We start from the raw sequence: 24505 nt of genomic DNA, 5'->3' as shown, positions 1-24505 counted from the left end.
GGCATGAAAAACCCCCGCCGCGCTCCGCGTCCGCGCAAGGGAGCCGCGCCGAGAGCCCGGCCGGCAGCGGGGCGGGGGGGGGGGGGGCAGCGGCCGCCGGCGGTGCCCAGCGCGGAGCGCGGCGGGGGGCGCGTGGGGGGGTCGGGGGGGGTCGGCGCTCGCCTTCCCCTCGCCCCCTTGGCGGAGCTGCTTGTCGAGGGGTGAAGTGTGCGGCGGCGTCACGTGACCCTGACAGGTCCTGCCTATTGAGAGCCAGACCACCCACATGGAGGACGATGGAGCTGCTTAATAGAAACAGGCATGTAATTGTGAGCCTTTCCAGCACTCCGCAGAATGCCTGCAACCTAGGAGGGTTATTTTTTTACACTTTCAGTTCCTTTGGGGTAAAAAAAAATAGAAAGAAGAAGGAGGAGGAGGAGGAGAAAGAGGAGGAGGAGGAGGAGGAGGAGGAGAAGAAGAGAGAGGAGAGAGGGAGGGAGGAAAGGAGGAAGGAAGGAAGGAAGGAAGAAAAAGGAAAAAGGAAAAAGAAAAAGGGGAAGGAAAAGGGAAAAAGTGAAAATAAAAGGAAAAAAGCAAGGCAAAGCAAAGGCAAGAAAAGGAGGGGGAAGGAGAGAAAAGAAAGTAAAAGAAGAAAAGTGAGAAGAACAGATTGATGTCCTATCAAAGCCATCACCGGCACTGAATGAAGTCGCACCCGGCCGCTCGGCAGGGCTCCTCCCGGGCGGCTCCAGCGAGGGCAGCTATGGTAGGTGCAGCCGCGGGGCGCCGGCCGCCCGTGACAGCCGCCCGGGGCCGGGGCCGGGGCCGGCAAGGGGGCGGCGGGGCCGGGCGGGCAGGGCCGGGGCCGGGGCGGCGGGGGCTCCCCGGGCCCCCCCCGGGCCGCTGCCGGCCGGGGGCAGGGGCGGAGGGGGCGGAGGAGCCCCCCGCCCGCGGCCGGGGGCCGGCACACGCCGTGCGGGACCGGGGGCGTCCGCGGGGATCGGGGCCCGGGGCGGCGCGGAGCACGGCCGGGCACGGCGGGGCGGGCGGCTCCGTGGGGGCCGGCGCCGGCAGGCAGGGGCGGCCGGGGCACGGGGCGGCGGGGCTGCCCGGAGGGCCGGCACTGCCCCTGCCGCCCGGCCAGCCCGCTGCCCACGCCTTGGGGCTGCTCTTGCTTTGACCGGCCGGGAAGGATGCTCGGGGGCAAGTGGCTCCTGCGGTGACTCTCTGCCTTCCGGCGGGTGACTGTAAACGGGTCCTCGGTCTCAGCGTCTTGGCACCTGTGTGAGGTGTGGCTCAAACAACCTGCCGTGCAGAAAGCGGAGACCCCTGTCAGAGACAGGCTCTGTAGGACAAGGATGACAGGGGAGCTGCAGTCTGCAGTTCTTCTCTCTCCTGGGGAAAGCCAAGTAGAGTTTCTTAAACGGGGTGCCCCGTTTGCAGCTCTGAGAGAAAGTCCGCAGTGAATGGAAGCTGGTGAGAACATATAGGTCTAGGGAAAAGGGGTGACAGTCAATTTGTAACTACAGCAGTAAGACCGGTGGCGTGCCCGAGACTGAGGTTAAAATCCCTCACCGAGAACAGTAGAAGTCGGTATGTTTAAATCGGTTAGAGTAAGCTGAATACCAGCCTCAGTCTCCGGCTCCAGGATGACACTGAGGATGCAGCTGGTACCCGACACCTTGAGGCTGGGCTGGGATCGGTCTTGCCCCTGATATCCCACTGCACCCAGGAGCTGGGGGATGGAGGATGTTCGGTGACATAACTCCCTCTGGCCGCCTGCCTCCGCCTGAGCTTGGGAGGTAGAGCTGGGGGGCCGCGGGAGGGGAGGGGAGTGGGGCCGGGTGTTGCGGAGTAGTTTAAAAAGAAATGTTGGAGCCAAGGTGGGTATCTGCCAGCTCCTAACCAGACAGCAATTACCAGTTCCGGTTCGAGGGTCTTTCACGTCGTTTCAGCACCAGGCTGATAGGTGTATCTAATTTCTGGTTAGGGCTATTAGAGCCATTGTGCGGCTGGATTATAATCTGACACTGTATCTGAACAGCAGTTATTATCGTTGAGAAATGTTAGCGTTGACAAGGGAGGGGGAGGAAGAGCAGGAGGAGTCCTTTAAAATCTATTTGCTTTCAAGAGCCGGTAGATATAAACCTGGCAGCTCGCTCTGAATTAAAACGTCTTGAGCTCCTCTGTTTTTATCCTTATTTCACACACACGTGCACGCACACGCAAGCACTCACACACACACACACACACACACACACACACACCTTTTATTTTCTTCCGCCTTTGCCACAGTGTATAAAGCCCTATTGAGACGTGTAGGCGTGATGTGTAAACCGGATTAGCAGTATGAAAGAAAGACACACAATGAGCCTGAATTGTTTTACTTCCTTTTCATTTCTCACGCCTATATCTCTAATAAATTTGTTGCTCCAGCAGTGGGTCAAAGAGATCGTGTCGCTCAGCTTTTTTCCTGCAAGACCCGATGGCAGAGATCATGAAAATGAATGTCCTGCCTTCTGCCAAATGCAAGGGTTGAGCTATATCGTTACACAGACTCGGTGTTGTCCGGACTGGCTAAAAACTGTTCAGTGTAACTTTCCCCCCTCTGTGCACATTAAAGTACTGCAAGTGGCAGGGCAGTCTGCCAGAGAAGGAATGCGTTTTGAAGACGACTTTGGTTTATAAAGCTAAAGCGCCTTGCAGAGTATGACAAGGGCTGCTATAGCTGGGATGTCCTCCAGGTTTCCGAGCGCGAAGGCTGCTGCTGCCGCTCCGTCCTCCGCAGCTCGGCGGGCGCCCGGGTCGCCCTCCCCGGGCAGTTTGCTGGAGGAGCGCGTAGATCTCGGCGGCTCTGGAGGCACATCTCCCCGCAGCCCTCTGCGGAAGAAAATGCCTGCGCTCCCGGGCTGCTGCCGCAGATCCCTCATTTGCTCCTTTGTGGCGTGCAGAGCAGCTTTCCATTAAAGGAGATCAGGGGTAATTAGCCGCATTATTTTGACAAGTTGGCTCGAGCAGTTCCCTTTCTTGCAGGGCTGGGGAGGGGGAGAGGGCGAGCAGCGAGCGGGGCTCAGTGCGCGCCGCCGGCTCCTTTCGCGGCGCGCGGGGGCCGCCCCGCCGCCGCGGGGCCTCCGCGCGAAGGCGGGGAAGGGCGCAGGCGGTGGGCTCAGGGACGGTCTGCAAAAGGCAGCCAGGGGGCTGCTGCCCTGTAGCCTTCCTGAGCGCCGAAGCCGGCGAAAGGCGGCTACGCGGATCCTGGGGCCGCGGCAGACCTGCGCCCTTGCCCGGAGGCAGCGCGTGCGCGGGGCAAAAATCGGGAGACTGCGCGAAAGCAGCTGATTGTGCCGCCAGTCGGTTCTGCTCTCTGCTCCGTCGCGCTCTGCTCTCTCCTAGCCGCGAGCAAGTAAGGCGAAGGGCAGGTGCTTCGTTTCAGTGTCAGTTCTTTATTAACGTAATCAGATGCACTAACGTTCCTGGTGGTACGGCCGCAGGCGATGGGCAACCTGGAAAAATGTATTAACATAAACTCAACGTAAATATCTGTTACCCACTGTTAACCTCTATCGGATTTGATCTCCTGGCTGGGGGAAGTGTAAAGCTCTGCAGCATTAGGGGCTATAAAGCAGTACCTCTAAGCACAAAGGTGGGCTAAGTAAGAGGCAGAACCTTACCAAATGAAGCAATTTGTATGACCAAAGCGCTGCGATTCTTGCACACTGGCTCTGGCCTCGGGAGGATGAAAAGAGTTCGGACTACAGCCAGCCTACCCAACGAGACACTGTCCCAGGCCTTCACCCACAGAGCAAGTCCAAGAGAGGAAATCTGTGGGACCCTTGCGAGTTGTTGAATCTAGAAAAAGCCCCTCGGTGTCGAAGAGCAGTCGCATGCACAGGGCATGCATATCACAGCGAGCAGTGCTTACAAATGTAAATAAGGGCAGATTGATTAGGAACAACATTATTGCCGGGAATGTAGCGCCATGCATCAGCTATGAGGCAAACTGGGGGCAGCCACTGCTCTGACCACCCAAGTGGAGACTTTTACACTGACACTTCTTCCTTAAAGGAAAAAAAAAAAAAAACAAGGCCAATTAGATCCCTGCAGTAATTCATCTCTTGTGTATGCTAAAAAAAAAAAAAAGAAAGAAAAAAGAAAAAGGAAAAGAAAAAGAAAAATCCCTCTAGACCACAGGGAGAGAGAGGAGATTAAGATAGCGCTTGTTAAATTTGAGTTTTCAGATTGCGTTTTGGAAGCCAGAGCAAAACTGAGGAGCACTGGGTTATTGTGTGAAGCCCTGAGAAGTCGGCCCAGAAGGCAGGCAGGGTACCTCTGAAGGCTCCAGTTACTTGAAGACATAGTCCTCCCTGGTTTAGGAGACTGAGCCTGCCCACCAGCCCCTTCCTTCCCCATCTTCCAGCCCTTCCGCCCCATCAAGTCAGGCTGAATGGGAGCAAGAGAGTAGCACATCGGTTCCCAACGAGATGCGAGGTCATTTTCCCAAGCTGAAACTTGAATAAGAGGTGGTTGGCTGCACCTTAGGTATGGGTTGCAGCCTCCCCCTGAAACCAGCCTCCAGCTCCAGCCTCTTTAGGTTTCTCTCACTCGTGCTTGTGTAGGGACATACGTTGTATGCCACAGTCCTGAGCAGCTTTCTCGGAGACAGCCCCGTAAGGAGTGCAGGGCCTGGCTCTCAGAGATGTAGGACTCCTGGCAGTCAAGGGACTTGGGAGGAAGTGTGGGAAAAACGGGGCGCTGGGAAAGGAAAGCAAAGGGGAGCCCCCCACGGGCGGCTCTGCCCCTGGAAATCCCCTGTCCATGGGGGCCACTATGTAATTTTCTTTCACAGAGCCTCGGCGCCCGCGGTGCAGCGCGTAGCCAGCTCCCGCCTGCGGCGCCGGGGGCAGCCCCGCCTGCGCCCGGTGCGCACCCACCGGGCTGGTGCAAACCTCTCCGGCCCCCGCCGGCCTGCGAGAGGACGCGGTACCGGGGAAAGACCTCCTCGGGCCCGGCCCAGCTCCCGCTCGCAGGCTGCGAGCCTCCCCCCGCCCCCCGCCTTTGCCTCCTCTTTTTTTTTTTCCCCCCTTCCCCCTTTCAATGAACGCACACCGTGCGTGCATCCAGCCGCGCTCCTCCGCTGCCGGCCAGCAGCTCCACCGCTCCAGGGTAGCCCCCCCCCTCCCAAAAGCTTCCGCAGGCCGAGCAGTTTCCGCGCTGCCCTCCGCGCCCCGGCGGGGAGAGGTCTGCCGGGCCGGGGCCGCCCCGGGAGCCGGGCGCGCAGCGCGGCGCAGGGCGGCGCAGGGCGGCGCAGCGCGGCACGGCGGCCTCCGCGCTCCTCCCCCCCCCCTCCCCGCGCCCCTCCGCGGGGAGCCGCACTGGGGCCGGTGCGCGCAGCCCCGCGGCTGGCCCCGGCGGCCGGGAACGCGCGCAGCTGTAACGGCGGCAATTAATGGCTGGTTCTCAATGAACAGAGACGAGGAGGAGCGGTGCCAAAAAAGTAAACAATCACGTATAGTTTAAGAAGTGTTTAGCACGGCCAGGCAGGCTGCGTTTCGCGAATTTTTACACTAAAAACATATAAAAATTGGCTTTCCTCAGGTTTCAGTCAAAGAATGAGCCCTAAGTTGAAACAGGCTAGCTACTGCGCGGCTTTAAATCCCTCAAGTGTTAAGTTTTCATTGTGTTTTTCTAACTGGACGGAGTGGTTTTCTTGCAAGGAACTAAGTCTCCTCTTTAGTTAGAAAAGAAAGAGAGGGAGAAAAATCTGGCACTTTCTACCGCAGTATCCACCACCCTGTCATTATTTCTGCAAGCCTGGGAATTCAGCTTGGACCTCCCAGTATTTGTTGCAGCTTGAGGCCAAGGTGCCTCTAAAAGGATTTTCCTTTAAGGGCTTTAGAAATCGTTTAATGCTTCTTTCCCTCCGTTTCCCCTTCTTTTTTAAAGGAAAAAAATACATATTTTTGTACGTTGATCGCGGGAAAGTTCTGCGTGTGTATTTGTCTAAAAGCATTTCGGAAAAAAAAACGTTCTTGAAAAGAAAACGAGGAAGAAAAGGAGGGAGGCATTCCTTAATGGAAGCATTGCATGCAAAGAAGGCTGGATCTCTTTAAGGCTCCCCCTGAAGCTGGAGATGCACACACAAGGGTTGCCTGCCTGGGTGGTCTCTCTACTTTGGTGAGCTGTTGCTAAGCAGCTAATAATAGTCATGTTTGCTGAGTAATTTCTGCCCTCCTCGAGCCAATCGCCTCGCAGAAAGCCAAGCCATCTGACAGCCCCAGGGGCGGGCTTTCAGCTCTTTTTTTTTCCTCCCTCTCTCGCTCTCTCTCCTCTCTTACTCCCCCCCCCTTCCACCCCTCCTCCTCTTTATCCAAATGGAGAGAGTCCCTTTTTTCTTCTTCATCTCATCTCTGGAGCCGAGCGGCTGCAGCTCGGTGCTGCCGCGCACACGCCGGGGGAGAGCGCCAGGCAGCCGCCCGCCCGCCGCCTCCGCCGCGGGGCAGAGCCCGGAGCCCCGCCGGCCCCGCGGCCCGCGGGCAGCACCTCGGCGCTGAGGCAGGATGGTGCAGCGCGGCCACACAGCGCAACAGCAGCAGCAGCAGCAGCGGCCCGCCGCGCCGCCGCCGCGCCGCCGCCGCTGAGCGCCGCCGCGGACACCGGCGCCGCCGCTTCCCGGAGGCAGCGGCGGCCGCAGGAGGCGACTTCGGCGGGCGGCGAGCAGAGCCCGGCGGCGGCGGCGGCGGCGGCGGCCGGGGGGGTGGCGGGCCGGTGCCGCCCGCGGCCCGCGCGCCCCCCCCCGCGGCTCCCGCCCTCGCTGGATGCGGGGAGCGGCCGCCAGCAGCGCGGGGTCCGCGCGCGATGTGGCAATGCGAGGCGCGGGGCGCCACTCGGCCGGAGCGGCCGCCGCCGCCGCCCCGCGCCCCGCGTGAGCCGGCCGCGCCGCAGCCCCGGCCCCGGCCCCGGCGGCAGCGGCGGCGCCCGCAGCAGCGGCAGCAGCGGCAGCAGCTCCCCCAGCCCGCGGCCAGCGGCGCCGCCGGCCCCCCGCGCCCCGCCGGCCCCCGCCGCGCCACCGGCCCCCCGGGCCCCGCCGCGGAGGCACCACCAGCGGCAGCTCCCCCGGCCCGCCGGCGGCGGCAACATGGCCTCGGCCGCTAACGCGTCGGAGCCGGAGAGCAGCGGCGGTGCGGGCGGCGGCGGCGGCGTTGGCCGGGCGGCCAGGAGCGGCGGCGGCAGGCGCCGACGGACCGGAGGGGACCGGCGCGCCGCGGCGCCCGACCGGGAGTATCTGCAGCGGCCGAGCTACTGCGATGCGGCTTTCGCCTTGGAGCAGATCTCAAAGGTGCATTCACTCTCTTTTTTTTTTTTTCCCCGAGATGTAGATACGCGCTGTTACTATTATTATTATTATTAGTCTTTCGGCGGGGGAGGGGGGTGGTGTGTTTTCTCGCGGGGGTGGAAGGAGGAGATGGAAATGAAACAGCCACCAATAAAATGCTGGGAAAAAGAGAGGGACGTCTGTGACTCTTCAGTGCCGGAGAGAGTGCCCTCCTTCCCTTCCTTCTTGCATATGCTTTCCCTGGCGCGTGTTAGCGCAGTGGAGTAGTAGTGCTCTCGTTAAATCGCCCTGAGACAGTCTCACCTCCCTCCCCGCCTGCCCCCGGGGAGTTTGGGGCTCGGCGCTCTCGCTTTTCCTCTCCCCTCTCCGCTTCTCTCCATCCCCACGTAGCGCCCCGCGGCTTCGGTAGCGCCGGTCTCTGTGCACAAGAGGGGCGAAAACGAGCGGCTGCTTTCTTGGCAAAAGTTGTGCTTTTGTGAAGTTCTCCGCCGGGTGCCGCAAACGCGACTTCCCCCCCCCCCCAAGGTGGTAGTGGGGAGGGATTCGCCGAGCGGAGGAAGTTTGTAACGTTTACCCCCCAGCGGCCGGAGGAAAAGTGAAAGCTGTGAAGGAGCGAATATGCCACCTTAGCCCCGCCGTGCGGGTCGCGCCGAGCCGCGGCCGCCGCCGTTATTGTTCGCGGGGAGACGCCGCGGTGCGGGGCGCCCCGGACCCCCCCGGCCCCGGCGGGCACCTCCGCCCGCCAGGCAGCGCCCGGAGCGAGCAGCGGCCAGACGCTGCCTTTCTTCGGAGACGTTGCAGGGAGCAGATTTCTAGGTTTTGTAAGAAGGGGGGGAGAGGCGCAAAAAAAAAAAAAAAAAAAGATCCATGCGGCTGCCCTCTTCCGTTCGCAAATATTGCCGTGACTTACAGATGGCTGCTCTACTTCCTAATTCAGATCACACAGCGTCTCCAAACTCTATGGAAATGAATTGCTTATGACCCCACAGCGCTGCTCACCACGTGGACCGCGCGTTTACTACAAAGTCGGTGCTGAGAGCTGGAGCGGGGTGGGGGAGGAAAGGAAGGGGGAAACGGCAACAAATTGCTACGAAGTAGCTTTCCTTCCTCTCCGTCTCCTCCCCCCCCAAAAAAAGCCCTTGGGCGGTGTAAGGAGAAGGCGGCGAGGGGGGGGCTCTTCCCCTCGGGGGGCCCTGCCGGCGTCCGTCTCTCCCCCCCCCCCCCCCGCACCCCGGGCTGGGGCCAGCGCGGCCACCGGGGCCCGGCGGCAGGGAGCGGGGCGGCGCGGCGGGGCCCCCGCCGGCGGATGCGCGTCCGTGCCGCGGTACCCGTCCTGCTCGGGGCGGGGGGGACGACGACGGGGGCTGGTCGCCCGGCCGCTAACCTCCGCTTGCCTTGCAGGGGAGAGCGACGGGGAGGAGAGCACCGCTGTGGCTGCGAGCGAAGTTTCAGAGACTGCTATTTAAACTGGGCTGCTACATCCAAAAGAACTGCGGGAAGTTTCTGGTGGTCGGACTGCTGATATTCGGGGCTTTCGCTGTGGGATTACGGGCAGCCAACCTGGAGACCAACGTGGAGGAGCTCTGGGTGGAAGGTAAGCCCGGGCCGCCCGCCCATCACCCCTTCCACCTCCGGCGCCTGCTGAGGGAGGCTGGGCGCCGGGGGCCTCGATGCGTTTTAACGGCACAGGTATATGTGTGTTTAAAAGCGCTTCCCCTTGCGCCGCGGCGGCGGCGGCCGCCGTGTGTACGTTGGGGCGGGGCGGCCGGCAGGTACCATCTCCCCGCCCGCGGGGGGGGAGGAGGGAGGGGACGACGACGACCGTGGCGCGGCCGCGGCGGCGCTGCCCGGCTCCATCGCTCCCGGCTCCCTCAGCCTGCCCCTGTACAGGCAGAGGAGAGGTGCCGGTGTTTCCCCGGCGCCGCCACGGGCAGTGTCAGCGGCATGGCGCTGCGCGGCCCGGCCACCCCTCCGCCATTTTGGGCGTGCGCGCGCCCGCGGCGGGGGAGGGGAGGGAAGGGGGAGTGGGGAGAGGAAGAGGGAGGGGGAGGGGGAGGGGGAGGGCGGCGAGGAGCGCGGCCCGGCGGGGCGGGCGCCTGTGTGTGGTCCTGGTTTTTTTGGACAGCTTTCAACTGTGGGGGGGAACATTTGTCTCAAGGTAAAAAAAAAAAAAAAAAAAAAGAGGGAGGAGGAAAGAGAGAAGGAAAAAAAAGGAGAGAGAGATCGAGAGAGAGAGAAGGAGCGCGGCGAAGCGAAGCCCGGCCGTTTGGCGGGCTGCGGCGGGCGCCGCCCAGGGCCAGGCGGGGAGGAGGGAGGGGGGCGACCTCCGAGCCGGCCGTTGGTAACGACTGGCGGGGGAGTAACGGAGAGGTAACGGCACCTGGGGGCTGGGGCCCGCGTGTTGCCTGCCGCAGTAGGCGCCCCGAGGAGATCTGGGGGCAGCGCGGTGGTGGCCTCGCCGAGGGCCAGGGGTGGCCGCGTCGCCCCGGATTGGGCCGCCCGGAGAGGCTGTAGCTCTCCCTTACGGGGGCGGCCGGGGGAGGGGGGAGTTAATTGCCTTAGCGTCAGATTTCCCCTTTCAGCCATGTTGGTGTGAAACCAGGCTGATGTGATTGACATCAATCCAGTGTAGCTTGCAGCAGAATTTGTAAAAGTTAATGGGGAGAGCTGCGTAAGTAATCGTTACCCTAGATACGTGCGTGCCTGCCTGCGTGCATGCTGTGGAAATGGTCCATCTTGCCCTGTGGACGGGTTGTAACGTCTAAGGACTAGATTTCATCCGTGGAGATGCTAGTCCTACTGGGGTCAGGATAAAGTTCTCAGGTCGTTTAGTGAATATTGGTTTTTCTGTTTGGGAAAATAACTAGCTGGACTTTTCTGGGATGTGTTGTCCCAGTACCTAAATACAATGAGGAGGGTCCCCACAGCCCAGAGGGAGAGCCGGACTGCAGGAGCCCACGTGTAGCCAGAGGTGTGCATTCAGAAACTGCCTGTCATTAGGTGTTGTGTACCTTAGTTGCTAATGTAAATGCTTGTGAATGCCTTTTTTTTTCTCCTCTACTTTGTTTCTTAATTCTTTATGAGGTTCCCTTGAGGCAAAGTTTCTTTTGCTCTTAAGGTTTTATCTTTGCCTTTTTTTTTAGTGTTGATAAACAATATTTGATTGCAGTCTCATCCAGCACTCTTCCCTGAGGTTTATTACCTTGATATTACTGGGGGAGTGGTCCTGTCTTACCCCACCTTACCAGGAAGGATGCTCCCATCTTATGCCATCTGCTTTTCCAGACAGTTTAATCCAAGGAAACTGCTTGTTTAATGTGCTTACAACTCACATGTGAGTAGCCCAGCAGTAAAAATGCATTTCTCAAAGAAAAATATGATTTGCAAAATAGCTGTTTAGTTCAGTTATGGCTTAGAGCTCTTCTCATGTCATTATTGCCTCATGGGGGCTGGGGGAAGTTCCTAGTACAGACCCTAGTTGAAATGGGCCTTGGAATTCTTATGGCCGAGATTAACTCATAAGACAGTTGGTTGTCAGAGTTGACCTATCTGATTTCACATCCAGTGAGTTTAGTTTTCATAACAGAAGTTAAATAATATAAGTATTAAAACTCTGCATTTAGAAACCCCTTCATTTCTGGACTGCAAAACAAGGTTAGCAAATAAAGATGAAAGAAAACACTCCTCTGAATTTAATTTAAATTAATTTCTGGTCTTCCCAGACTAGCACTACATGACCATCAACACAAAAAGGTTTGCTCATTTGCATTTTCTCAGTGGAAACGATATACATGTTCTGATCAACACAGGTGTTAAGCCTAATATATAGCAATGGCATACTTCTGTGGCTAAAGTAATAGGCAGAAGAGCTGCAAAAGCAAGAATTTGAGATGGAAAAGACATAGAAAGAGATGGTATGGAAAATGCTGTTCCTCCTGTGCATAAGTGGAAAGCAGTGACCCAAGTTTTTATTTTTCTGTGCATGTATATAGCTAACTCTTAAGCTTATTTAAAGTACACACTGTGAAAGAGGTTATACCAAGGAACTTTCTTTTAATATAAGCAATGACTAAATTGCACTGTTTATTAGACTAAATCTCTTGTTTTGCCTTTCTATTTTATTTAAACTCAGATTTTGAATGAAGTGAGCAATATTGGCCAGATATGGTAAGAGCTGCAATAAAATGAGTTTTGCTTTGCTACTAAAGCTTTTTACAGTAATTACTGCTGAATAAATTGTCAGTCTCTTTATATGAAGAGACTGATTTTATATGGTTTATTTCTGAATGCCATGGAGCATGGAACATAGTACAGCACTGAAGTTTACTAGAAGTATACGATTGCTCTAAAACCATAACACAATTAAAAATAGTGAAGCGAAGTTTGAATGAGTTTTAAGACCATCCACATTCCAAGATAAATGATTAGTAGTCTGGGCCTGAAGCTATTATGGCTGAAGTATTTACATAAGAAGTTCAGAAACCCACCTGGTAGGCAGGCTTTCCAAGCGAGAAAAAGAAAAGCAGATCTCCAAAGCTTCGTTCTTTCAGTTTTCTTGTAGTAGTCTTCTTCCTTCGCAACTGGTGCCAACACACTTGGCTTTCTGTGAGCCTGCTGATACCAAAGTAGCTTTCCTCTGAAATTGTTTCTTGGCACTAAGTGTTGTAGAGAAGCATTTTTTTTTTTTTTTTTTTAAACCAGTCCTGCTCTGGCTGCTGTTCAGAGTACTTCAACTATTACTGTATGTCCCGCAGCTGATGCTCTTAATCTGCTTCCCAAGCACTCCTCTCTCATAGTCTGACTAGCATCTTTGGTGACCAGGACTCATACTCGTCTCCTGTCTTACTAGTGTGGGATGCTCATTTTAGTTTCTTGGGCAAACAAATTCTGGACTGGCGTTTTAATGGCAGTTCCGTTTTCAACTAGAAGTATATGGCTGTGGATCTGCTCTGTGTGGGTGTCCGTGCATACTGGAGTTGTAGAGTCTGTCTAGCATCTTTATACATCATACACCACTGAGAGAACAAAAAGGGCTTTGCACTGATTTCCTTTGTGGCTGAATTTTGTTGGACGCAGACGTGGTTTTAGAAACATTCATTCATAACTATGAAGTACACTGGATGGAAAACAAGTCATGTCTGTAACTGGTTGTGTTCTCCACTACCATTCTGGTGGGCACTAAAATAATGTGGTATTTGAGCAGCAGTCATACAGGTAAATTAGCCTCTGTCTCAAAGACGATGATTTTGTCAAAGATGATGATTTTGTGGCTCCAGAGAGGATTCTGTTATGTGGAACTTGAAATCTGACCGCTTGAGCGGCATTGGTTGGAGTAGATCATAACGGCAGAGATGCTCTAGTCTTTTTCCTTTGGTGCTTCATTTCATGTCACCATTGTCTTGGGTTTTTTTCCCCTCACTTTTTGTTCTTTCTTTTTCTTTGTTTAAGAGGTTAAAGATCATAGTGCTCCTTTCTTCCTTTCTTGCTCTCTGCAGTTTTTGTGTCAGCTATAGCTCAGTTGAATCTTTCCTGCTTTAAGGAAAATAACTGTTTCTGATGTTAGCCCCCTTCATAAAGCTAACCAAGGTCTAATATTCAGAGCCCCTTCTTTAAGCCAGTTTGAAGTAAGAAGATGGGTAATACAGCTAGGGATAGGACAGACTGGAGGAGAGGAAAATGTCTCAGTAACAACATAAAGTTTAGCTTTGGTACTTGGAACAAGTAAGTGTATTCTAACTGAGTGAATTAGCGTTGAGCATGAAAGACAAACAGTTTCTAAGGGAAGAGTTGAGCCATCTGTAGTACTGTTTCCTTTTGCTCTAAAGGAGCAGAATCTACCAGTGTAACTTAAGAATGAGGTGAAGATGAGGAACATGTGCAAATGCTTCAGGAACTGGTGTATTTTCATAGGTTCTCAGTTTGCATAACACACCAGGATCAAGTGCAGGTGGAGGGGAAAGTTAACTTGCAAGTTCTGCCTAATGCTATCAGTTAACTTTACACTAGTACTCTTTGGAGGAACAACAAAAAAAAGGTGGTGGAACAGATCTTTGTGGATTTGTTGTTTCAAGGGAACAAATTTGTATGAGTGGGCTAGAGTAGCATGTTTGGTTTCAATACAGTTAGCAGGAATGGATCCAGTTGGTAATAGTTCCGTTCTCTCCACGCCCTTCCCCCAAGTTTGCTCACAGTAGTGGAGCAGTAGTGTTTTAGATGTGCTTGCCTTTGCATCACTACAGTGACACAGAGTAGATGACAGAAGAGCAGAAGTTACTCTGCTGGTGAGTTGGAGTTGGTATGTCAGTAGGCTATGTGGCCAGTTTGGGGATCTGGCAAAGTCTGTGTCTCTGATCGCATTTTGTGACTACTGGCCCTGTCTATGCAGCAGAAGGGTGAAGTGGGGTTTAGCTCCAAAGGAACACAAGAAGCTCTTTCGATTGTTTGCTCTATGTGTCTGGTTGATAAATGGCTAGCTGCTGGTTATAATACAGCTTTTAACAAATACTGAAGTTGATGTAATTGGATGGCAAGTGGTAGATGACACCAACTCCATCAGATTTGTAGGGATCAGTTGACATAAGATCTTACTTACCTCAGAATTCTCTCAAATACTGTGTTATGTCCCTCAGCATGTATATAATGATTCCCTGGAAGATTTTGTTTGTCTGGAAAACTTCCAAGTCCACAGTTTTGTTTGAATAAATTGTGGCTTACTATGTTGTATCTCAATTGGGAAAGCAGCAGTGGTATTCTCACATGACAGCCAAAGAGTCGTAATCCAGGCAATGGATTTTTAACGGTTAAAGTCTTTTAAAAGTTAATTGATCAAAATGGAAGAGTGTTATAGTCCATGCTTCTATTTTGAAGATTACCATTAAGCTTAACTTGTGTATGGAGAAAGCATCAGGATGATGAGCGTTATGTTCCGGTGAAGGAGAACTACCTCACTTTCCGTATATTCTGTATAGTCTTTTCAGACAAGCCAAGGATTAAATGAGTATGGAGAACAAACCACCATCTCTGTTTAGATACAGCCTGCTCTGGTTAAGGTTGCTGCTCCTTGCTGAAAAGCTCGTACTTAGAAAAAATAGAAATATTTAAAATTCCTCTTTGATCTTTAAGAATGTTAACACAATGGTGTTACCTTCTCCATGGCCAAAGAATGGTCACATGTAAAGGGTGAAATTCTGAAGTCGCTGGCGACAGTGGCAGAACTTGGAATAACTTTGGTGTAGCCAGGGCTTTGCCCAGCGTTTGTACAAAACTGCACCAGGCAATACATGTCAGGTGCCCTGCCGTTCCTGTTTTGGGAATGGCAAGAGGAGGACCTTGTTTTGCAGTGCTGACACCCCTCCTGTGCTCTAAGTGCACAGTAGCATGATTCCTGCTGGCCTTTCAAAATTCAGGGAAGTTGAATTTTCTGGAACTTCAAGTACATTAATCTTTGTTATTATCTCAAAACTTAACACATTGTGGCTAATGTCTGTGGCAGAACCTGCTCTACGGATCCTCGTCTGGAAGGGTCTGTTTTTCTTTTCTGTTGAAACTTGTATGCTTGAGAGAGGGCACTGTTGTGGTGGCACTGTTCCCCTCCTCTTCTGAGTTTTGAGAGAATCCCAGCACCCTGGGGATTTTGCTGGTCATGAGCAAGGTGAGAGGGCATTTTTGCAGCACTGGAGAGCTTGGGATTTCTGTATAGAAGTTCAGGAGTGAAATGGTACAGTTGAAAGCCACGTTATTTTCCTGTTGGTCACCCTCTGCCACTGCTGCTGAGCAGGTACAGGGGGAATGTACGTAAGGTTCACTCAGCAGTGTGTATGGCTCCTGCTGGAGTTGTGGTGCCGTGTAAAGGTGCTGGTGAGTGGTCTGAGGCCTGTTACTATCTCCTGTTACCTGGTAAGTGGATTTTTTCTTTTTTAGTAGAACGGGCCTTCCTTCCTCATTATTTCTCAGCAGACACTGGGTTCAGACAAGAGTGAATGCTAAAAGCAATGGCCACTCAAAATTGCTTTCAGCAGAAAGTGCATTAAGGAAAACTCTAAATCCTCATCCTGGATCCATCTATTTTCATGATTTATTTTTTTCCATGGGAAGAGATGGTCCAAGCCTTGTTATTAAGTAGTATTTGTGGTGGCTCCCCAGAAAGTAGTAATACTTCACGTTGTGTGCATGCAACCATTCTTGACCACTCAACACATTTAAAGACTATTACACGCAAGTGGATGTTTTAGTTACACATAACTGTTAGGAGGCTCCAAAATATGAAAGCTTCCAGATGTATGAACCAACTGATCCCTTTGTTTAGGTTATGCACCACAGCTGATGCCTAGATTAGTGCTGGCTGGACAAAGCTATGGGAGATTTGTCTGCTTTCCATGATGCCATGTTTATATTTCATTTGGATTTCTCCTTCAAAGCTGACCTCCCTATGACCTGTTAGAGCTGTGTCCACTAGGATGCTAGTTTTAATGTGTCTGCAGTTGCTTTCCTTCTGGTGTCTAATGGAGTAAGTTCTCATCTTGACACTCGTATACTTTAATGCACGACTCCTGTTAAAATAACAGTGAATTATGCTCTTCAGCCTGTGAGTGCTCAGGTAAAACAGCGCTTGTAAAGTTTTCTGCCCCACAGCTAGCTATTTAAGAATATTCTGATTATAGTTAAAGCACTGTTTTGGTTATAGATGTTGCAGCACTGTTCCTTGTCAGGCTTTTTTTCTCCTGCATATAGAATAAAGTTCAATCTTCCAGTCTTTGCATAGTGTTTTCTGTCTCTGTAGATGAAGGTGTGGATGGATATCTGTGGTCCTGGCTGCTCTTTTGGGAGTTCAGCAGGATCTGAAGTGTGGAATTCCACTGAGCAGTTCATTGTTCTTTATGCCCACCCTGTGTGATTACAGTGGTGTATATATTTTTCTTGGTTTTCCGTACTTATCCTCAATATAGCTTTGATTCTCTTCGATTCTCTAATCTCTCAAGACCTGTATTATGCAGAAGGTCTTTCTCCATGTGTGTTTGTTAGTAACTGTGTGGGAAAACCAGAAGAAACCAGTACAACTTCTAAACCATTAAGTGGCAGTTCTGCAGTAAGAAGTGTAGTCTCCTGTCAGAGTTCAGAAGGATGCATAGCTTTTGCTGCTACTGATAGGCGCTATGCCTATCAGTATTCTACTGTTGATGCCTCACTGAAGGAGCAGATTCCTGACGTGGTGCCTCGAAAGAGAGAGCCCAGTAATATGAAGTATGATTTCTCTTCACTGAAAATGCATAGTATCTTAAAATAGCTGCTTTATTTTTCTGTCTGTGAATCAAGGAGGAGAACAGGAAAATGTTTTACTCCTGTTTTGCGTAATCTATACTATTTTATTATTCTACTTAAAATATGCTAAATATGAACGATGGATGCCAGATAGAATAAGCTGTGTTCGTCCAGTGATGTCGACTTGGAATAATGTTGGCCTATTTTACGTTGCAGGGTTTTACTAGAAATAGATGGAGTAGAATTGCAGGGAATAATGCTGAATTTGGAATTTTAAAATATGATGTATTTTTCTTAGCTGTATAAACTTGTTTTTTCTTTAACAGGAAATTTTAGTGCCCATAAATACAATTTACTTGCTATTATTTTTCTGTTGTTTTTATTCAGCATCACCTCGACTGCTGTAAACATCCTGAATTTGGCAGAAGTAGTAGTTTTCTGAGGTAAAAAGCCCTTTATAGAAATTGCTGACCATATCTACATTTCGATGCGTGGACAATTTTAATTTTGGTTTTTAGAATGAATGTTTTGGCTTTAATGTCTGCTTGGTTTTGTGAAGAGTTAGTTATTTCGGTTCTTGAGCAAAATATATAAGAGGTAAGGGAATGAGGAAAATCATAACCTGACTCCTTCTGCAAAGGTGCTGCTCCTTTAGAGAATTGTACAGAACTTCTTTCCAGTTTCAAATACACAAGTCATCATTGTATATTTGAAACATTTGTATATTTGAAACATCTGTATATTGCTCATTTGCAAGAAAAAGCTGGTATTTTAAGACACATGTGCAGTGTTGAACACCCTTATACCTGAAGCTGGAACTGAGCCCTTAAACTGGAATATGGCCTTCATTTATTAACAGTTAGATAAATTAAAAGAAACAGCCTTCTCTTGTTTACCAGTCTGATACATTTCTGCATTTCAGTCAGTAACCAAAAGCTAAGTGCAACAAACTAGAAATGAGCACTGTTAAGTCAACTTGCATGATTCCCCCCCCCCCCCCCCCCCTTAAATCATTGCTTAAGGGCTTCTGGCCCCTCGCTCAGGAATCCTGCCCAAAAATGCCAGATGTATTACACAGTCAAGTATTGCAGTGTAAATAGTGTTCTGTGCCATGAGAGCAGGGTGGTCCATCTCCTATTTAGAAAGAAAAAAAAAGGCAGGGGGGAAGGGAAGAAAACAGGAAAAAAAAGAGGGAGAAAAAGGCGGGGGGAAATCCACACACTTTGAAATAAGCACAGTAGCTGTAGTGTTATTTGTGTTTTTGGCTGCACAGCCAGTATTTTGGAGCTAAAAGAGTGCAGATAAATTAGTGCTTTGGACCGGCAGATAGTAATAACTGAAACTTAGATGCTAGGGAGCAAGATGTGGCTTGGCAGAAGCTACTTAATTTAGTCAAACGAGGATGTAATATGTAAAATATTAGAGAAAAGCAAAGGCTATCGCTAACAGGCAAACTTTCACTTTACCTGATTGTCAGCAGCACTCTCATGCACATGGAACCAGGGCGGACAAAGGATGGGAAGCAGGATGGCAGAGGCATAGGGCTGTCCTTGACCTCCGTCTGTGTAATGGAAAAACTGGGTGTGTTACTGCACCTTCTGGATATAAACATTGCAGAGCTGTTCTTGTTTTAATTAAATATCTTTTGGTGTGTATTAAGAATGAATTACCTTCCAATGTGCTTATCTTTGTCAGAGGCAGCAGTAGATACAGGAGGTTTATTTGCACATTTTTCTGTTTTGTATATGAACATGTCATTTTATAACACATGAAGTAGCTGAAAGGAGATTCCACAAATCTGACCTAAAAGAAATTGCCCAGGGTGATGCAGTAATGAGATCTACGTTTGGGTTATCTGACAAATGAGATCTACGTTTGGGTTACAGCTTCCTTAGATGTGTGTAGCGGGAAAAGGGGCTATAGAAACTTATTTGTACATGATAAACTGTGTTTAAATAGCTACAGGAATGTAATCCAAATGCAGATCTCAGAGTAGTCTCCTCAGTGAGACAGCCATAAGAAAAATAAGCTTTAGGAACTCTTTTAACTTCTCCCTTTCCGCTGACACTATGATAAGATAATAAAACCCACAAATTGCGTCTTTACATTCTGCTTTGTAAGCTACCTTTTCTATAATGGTAAAAAAGTATACCATTTACTAAAAGAACATGCTTTCCTCTTTCTTGTGCTTTTGTCTTGATTGTCCACTTGAGCCTGATTCTGATTTCATTTACACCATTCTTATTCTCCTGACTTTTTGAGAGGAAGCTATGCTCATAAAAGAAGCCATTGCTGCTTAGAAACAGATGCTCTTTATGAGGCAAATAATAGAAAATATGATATTCTAGTGCCAGTTATTAAGCTCAAGAAACAAAATACAACTAAAACATGTTTATTATGACTTTGAATTGTAGATAAAAGCTAGCAAGTTGAGAGAATTGTGATCAGGCCTAAACAGCTATTAACTGCTCTCTCTAGAGATTTGGGGAAATAGGATGACCTTTTTAATTCTTTTTTCCTTTTTTTTTCTTTTTTTTTTTTTTTTTAAATAGGCTACAGTTTCACATGGCTTGCAAAAGAAATCTTTCTCCCTTTTTGTTTCCCACACCAATTGATTTATCATTTTGCTTGCAAGCAGACTTAGAATGTTAGGGCAGGAACACACTCACTTTTTTCTCGTAACTTTTTTGTTGCGGACCGAAACCAGTTGACTTGAATAAATTTTTCTGTGGTCTGAATGAAGCCAGCAACGTGGAAAAATCTTGCCATTCAGGACCATCTGAATGTACATTTCAGCCACACAGTAAGCTGTATTGGTAGGCAGTGGACTGCTAAATACAACCATTTTTCGCAGCAGAGAGTTAGACAGGTGATTAGCATAATTAGCACAGAGTAGGCTATACATATGGTAATGTTAAGTGTGTAAATGCCAGCTGCGGTGTAAAATTTATGTCAGGGGTCGACAGGGCTGTGCGAAAGTATTGTGTTACAGCTGCAGGTCAAAGCCTCCATTGCTTTACCCCCTTTTCTCTTGTTGGTGAATGCACTAAACAGAAGAGAAAGACAGACAGAAATATAACAGATAAGGCTTTGATTGAACGGCCCAGTTCTGTGCAAGAGGGACTGCTCTTAGAGAGAGGAAAAAAAAAATCCCCCAAACGACACACACGCACACAAAACAAAAGTCCCCCTCTTTCACTATAGATTTTGTTTTGCATCACGCAGCCTACAAATGTGTTGCTGTCTCTGAGCTATGTCATTATGACTGGGGGAGGAGGATCTCTGAGAGGAAAGGTAAGAGTTTGGTAATTGTGCTCCAAGGAACAAAAACAAACAAACTTGAATTCAGCTTCTCCTTGCTGCATTCCCCAACCCGCAATTTCTTTTTTTGCAGCTCTGTTACTTATTGCACTTAGGAGGCTGGGAATTAAAAAGTCTTGAAGGTGACAGCATTATATATAATTAAATCTCAACAGTGCAACAATCTTCAAGCTGCATGACTGGTTTTAGAATAAATGCCAAAAGTTCCTCTGTGGTTTTGTGTGTGGGTTGCTACACTTATTCCCCAGGTTCCTCCCACCTCCTAAACCACTAAATTCTTTATAAATTAAAAATGACTAATACAGGTTTCTAGTTTTAAAGAAACACAGGGTTGAAGTGAACACATCTTTTTCAATAGCTGATGGGGAAATCTGTAAAGCTCTTTGTTGCTGTAAACTGTTCATTCATATATTTCACATTTGCAACTTTTTTCTTTTTTCTTTTTTTTTTTTTTTTTTGTAGTCAGCTATAAGGAGTGGTGGTGTTGACAGAATATAGTTCACACCACACTGACCTTGTGATGAAACTTCCTCACAGCCACAGGGGGTCCTTATGAATCAACCCCTAATCCAGCTAATCCTGATCGCAACAAAATCATGAAAGTGGCTCCCAGTGATGTGTGTTTCCCTGCACAGATGCAGCGAGAAGGAACAGTGCTGGAAATAAATCAGTGCAGCGTGATGCTCCTTGCAGGCTGGGGGAGCCTGTGTGTGAAGCTGGGGCTGTCCTTTGTGTTCTGCCCCATGCGGCCTCAAGCGGGAAGCCAATGAAAGGCAGCTGGGCCGCACAATGGTGAGAAGAGGGCTGTGAGCGGGGCCATGGCAGCTCCACAGAAGGCTGGTGAAGGCCGGGGTTAATGTTATGCAGCAGGCCAAACGCACCCACCGGCACAGTGCTGCGCTGCTGGCCCTTGCCTTGTCTTGCGGGGGGACTTAAGGTGCTCTCTCCCGACTGTAGGGAACCTGAATTAATAAAGTTGCTGGTAGCTTGTGCGTGTGCTCTCCACCGCTACCCCAGCAGCACATCTTATCCTCTTCCTGAAGCTTAGAGAGCTCTGCTTTTAGAGAGAGAATGGGCTGTTTTTGCAATGTGGGGGGTTTTGTAGCAGCATGAAACTGTCTGAATGGTCAGGCTAGCTGCAAGCAGAAAGTAAAGATTGTTTTGTGGGGTTGGTTTGTTCATTTGTTTAACTTTCTTTCCCAGTCCTTTGTGTTTTGGAATAAACTTGGCCATATGGTCACACTCTCGGTGTATCTTGACAGGAATCTCTGAGTGCATCCTGCACAAAGTCAAATGTGCTCTTTACTGCTTGGTGTGAATAGTGATCATGCTATGAAAAATGGGCCTCTTGACAGATGCAGCACTGTCTTGGGAGCTGGTGGCCAGTAAGAAATATCGAGATGGGGGAGCTGTGACAGGCAGCAGGTTCGGTGCTGGGGGAGTGCTGACCTGACCTGATTGTGTCCAACAGTGAGAGCAGTTCTGCTTCAGTGCAAAGCCATTCAGAAGGAAGCTGCTTAGGCAACAACAGATGGTACAGCAAGCAGCTGGTAGGGAATACTTGAAAGAAACTGTACCCTGTTTCATAACATTTCATTCCTTTCGTTTTTCTATATGTTAGTTTTGCTGTCTCCTAAAAGCGCAGTTTAGGAAATGGTATCCCCTAAAGGGTTCTGGATGAAGAGGTTCATCTTGACTATTTTCTGTTCCTTTAAAAAAGTGCATTCAAATTTTGTGCTATTCCATGTACAGATTAAACTTGTGCTATCCCTGGAGTACAGATGAAAAGACTTAAAAATGCTGCTTTTAACCACACAGGAAAACAATTACATATTTGAGGAAAGGGCACCGAGAGGTTAAATGAAAAGTTGGGTCTAGAGGAAAGCTGACTGCTGTGGAACAACACAGCAAATTGTTTTTAACATATTACCCTGCAGAAGCTCTTAGTCAAGTTAAAGTAACTTAAAACAATTATATTCAGCTGTTTTAAAATCATTAGGTTTAGACCTTGAAGCCCTTTACGTACTCTTCTCAGCAGAATTCCTGGAAGCCTCAGGCATTTTTAGTATGATGGAGGATTTTGATGTGATGTTAAGAGTATGTGAATGTTTTCACAGGTTACTGAAAAGTAAAAATTCCAGCTTTGCTCCTTAGCTGGTGTAGATTGTCATAGGACCATGAACTGTTAGCTAGCACACATTGTTTAGCTCTCTGTAGATCTTCTCCCTGATTTCTAGGAAGAAGCAGAGTCTGAAGTCCTTTATTTCTTTGATGCTTCACCCAGAAAATTCTCTAGTTAGGCTCCTCCACCAAAAAGTGTGGCTCAGCTCTGACCTGAAGGGGCCACCTCTTTGGAAGAAAGGATCGTTCACTCTCCATACCCATTCATTCACCAGTCTCTTTGTTGAAATGGTGAGCAAGGAGGGCAATTGTGATGGTGGTTTTCTATAATTTGGACACCTGCCCATTAGGAAATGGACTGAGACCACCAACTCATTTCACATAAGCTACCAAACAGCTGTCAGATGGTAAACAACTTGTGGTCACTATTGTTCCTGGCTGGATTAGAACCAGTGACCCAGAGGTGAACAGCTCATATCCTGTTACCAAGGACGTGTCCCAGCTCAGTACGCAGCTACTGACTTTTACATTTAATTGGAAAGTTTGAATTACATGTACAAGTTTTGTCTCTTTTGTATATTCTGTACAATTTTGATGCTGCTTGTATTTTTTTTCCACTTTGTACTATTGTTTTAAAATGTATTCCAATTTCTCAGCCCAGAGAGGCATCAAGGAAGAAGTGCATCAAAAAATCATCATTTTTTTGAGCAGTCTCTTCTACCTCATCAGAAATACAGTTTTTCTGCTTCTGGGCAAATCACTAGTATACATGTAAAAACAGCTTTTTCTTTTCTTTTCTTTTCTTTTCTTTTTTTTTTTAATGAAAGAAACATTTGTGGCTCTTAAAGGTGCAGAGAAAATTTCCCACTATGAGCTGGGGCAACTGTTGTTGAGTTGTCTTCCTGGGTCTGCAGACAGCTTGTGTTTTTGTCGCTGCCCTGAACTTTGTCAAACTGTAACAGAATGAAAACTGGTCTCTGATGTTTGTCTTTAGTTTTGCTATTCATAACCATGTTAGCATTAATGAAATTTGTAACAGCAGCAAGTCATCTCTGGCATGTGTGAGGAGTGTAACTGAACTCATATCATATGAGAGGTTGGGAAATAAAAAAGCACCCTTTTGAAGTGCTTTGGTGTTTTCTGTAACTTTATTGTATTTGCAGGAGACGGTCTTTTTTTTTTTTTTTAACTTAAAAAAAATAAAAGAGCCTAAAGCTATCTAATTTTTGGTGTGACAGAAATGCTTGAGGTGGTCTCTTTGCTTCTGGGTTTTCCTAGAAGCCAGTAGGGCTAAAGAGAGATTGGAGGTGATTCAATCTTCGTATTGGGATGTGAAGATATTCTAGGCAGATTGTTGTGTCTTCTTGTTAGACCATATCATGGGGATGAGAGAGGAGGTGTGGGTGGCGTACAGTGTCCATTTGGATGCTGGGAAGGGAGGAAGGGAAATGGTGGAGTGCAGGCTGTCTTAACCTGGGCAGGCATGATTGTTGCCATTACATGTGAACTATACAAGGTGGGAACATGTATTAAGAGGAGTAAACTCCATGCAAGAGAACCTAAATGCAGCATGAAATTTCTACCTGTTCTTAGTCTAGCCCTAGCATAAATTGTGTTTAATTGCATGATAAAGATTATTATTTTTCACTGAGATGTCGCACAGCCCTTTGAATGACCACGTAATCTCTTTAAAACACTGGTTGCGTACTATTATATTCTGACTCTTGTAGCACATCGTTCCTGACTAGTTTCTTTTCTTGATAGCGCATTTCAGACACACCCTATTAAGTCTTTATTTTGCACAGTGAAATAAATGAGCAGAAAAATCGGTGCGGGCAGCAAAAACTTTGTTATAATATAACCCTGGAGAACTTAAGAGATCTATCCTTAGCACTGTTAGAAAATCAGAATATACATGATAGTGTCTTCCAGTCAATCGTTAACAAATTCAGAGACTGACCGTGTAAACCAAAATCAGCTCTGATGACTCTACAAGTAACAGCATTTTAAAAGCTTTAAGAAATAGATATACCAGCCAGTCCCATATCTTGGACTGAATAACCTTAAATTTCAGTCAAAAAGTGTTTTGCAAGCCTGCCAGACTAACAGTTTTACCTCTGCACTCTGTCAGTCAGTGCTAGAGGAGGCATTGTTTAAAATAATTCTAAGGAAGGTGCTGTTTTACCTCCTCCTGTGTTAGGAAGGATGAGGATGCACTGGCTATGTGCAGAAAAACTATATCTGTTGCTAACAAAGAACGTGATGAGCAGCGCACGTGAGGTCAGACATCCAAGAGAACCCAAAGCTAGAACTCCCATGACAGGAACGGGAAGCTCTAAATCAAAAGGCCATTATTTTCCCATGTCCAGTAAAAGGCAGGGTAATCTTCATCCCTGCCAGAGAACTTTCAGTTCTTTTATCTCAATGTGATTTCAATCCTGTATGATTAGTACGTGGCTGCTATGTTTTGTTGTCACGAGATGTGTGCTTTGT

General features: G+C 49.1%; 1 protein-coding gene across 6 annotated transcripts in view; it reads left to right on the top strand.

The window, feature by feature from the left end:
* Positions 1–268: 268 nt before the first annotated feature.
* The window catches only part of PTCH1 (patched 1), a 77973-nt gene continuing 53736 nt past the window's right edge, over positions 269–24505 (top strand). For 2 of the 6 annotated variants that reach the window (XR_011137873.1, XM_068928102.1), the window contains exons 1-2: positions 7115–7315; positions 8714–8906. Coding sequence is in view for 3 of the 6 variants with exons in the window: in XM_068928102.1 (XP_068784203.1) it covers positions 7115–7315; positions 8714–8906 (394 nt within the window). In the remaining 3 variants the exon portion in view is untranslated. The other 4 variants (XM_068928103.1, XM_068928104.1, XM_068928107.1 and 1 more) reach the window with 4 other exon arrangements.

This window comes from Struthio camelus, chromosome Z, assembly GCF_040807025.1.
Source record: "Struthio camelus isolate bStrCam1 chromosome Z, bStrCam1.hap1, whole genome shotgun sequence".
Classification (NCBI taxonomy): domain Eukaryota; kingdom Metazoa; phylum Chordata; class Aves; order Struthioniformes; family Struthionidae; genus Struthio; species Struthio camelus.
This window is presented reverse-complemented; position numbering and strand designations above follow the sequence as displayed.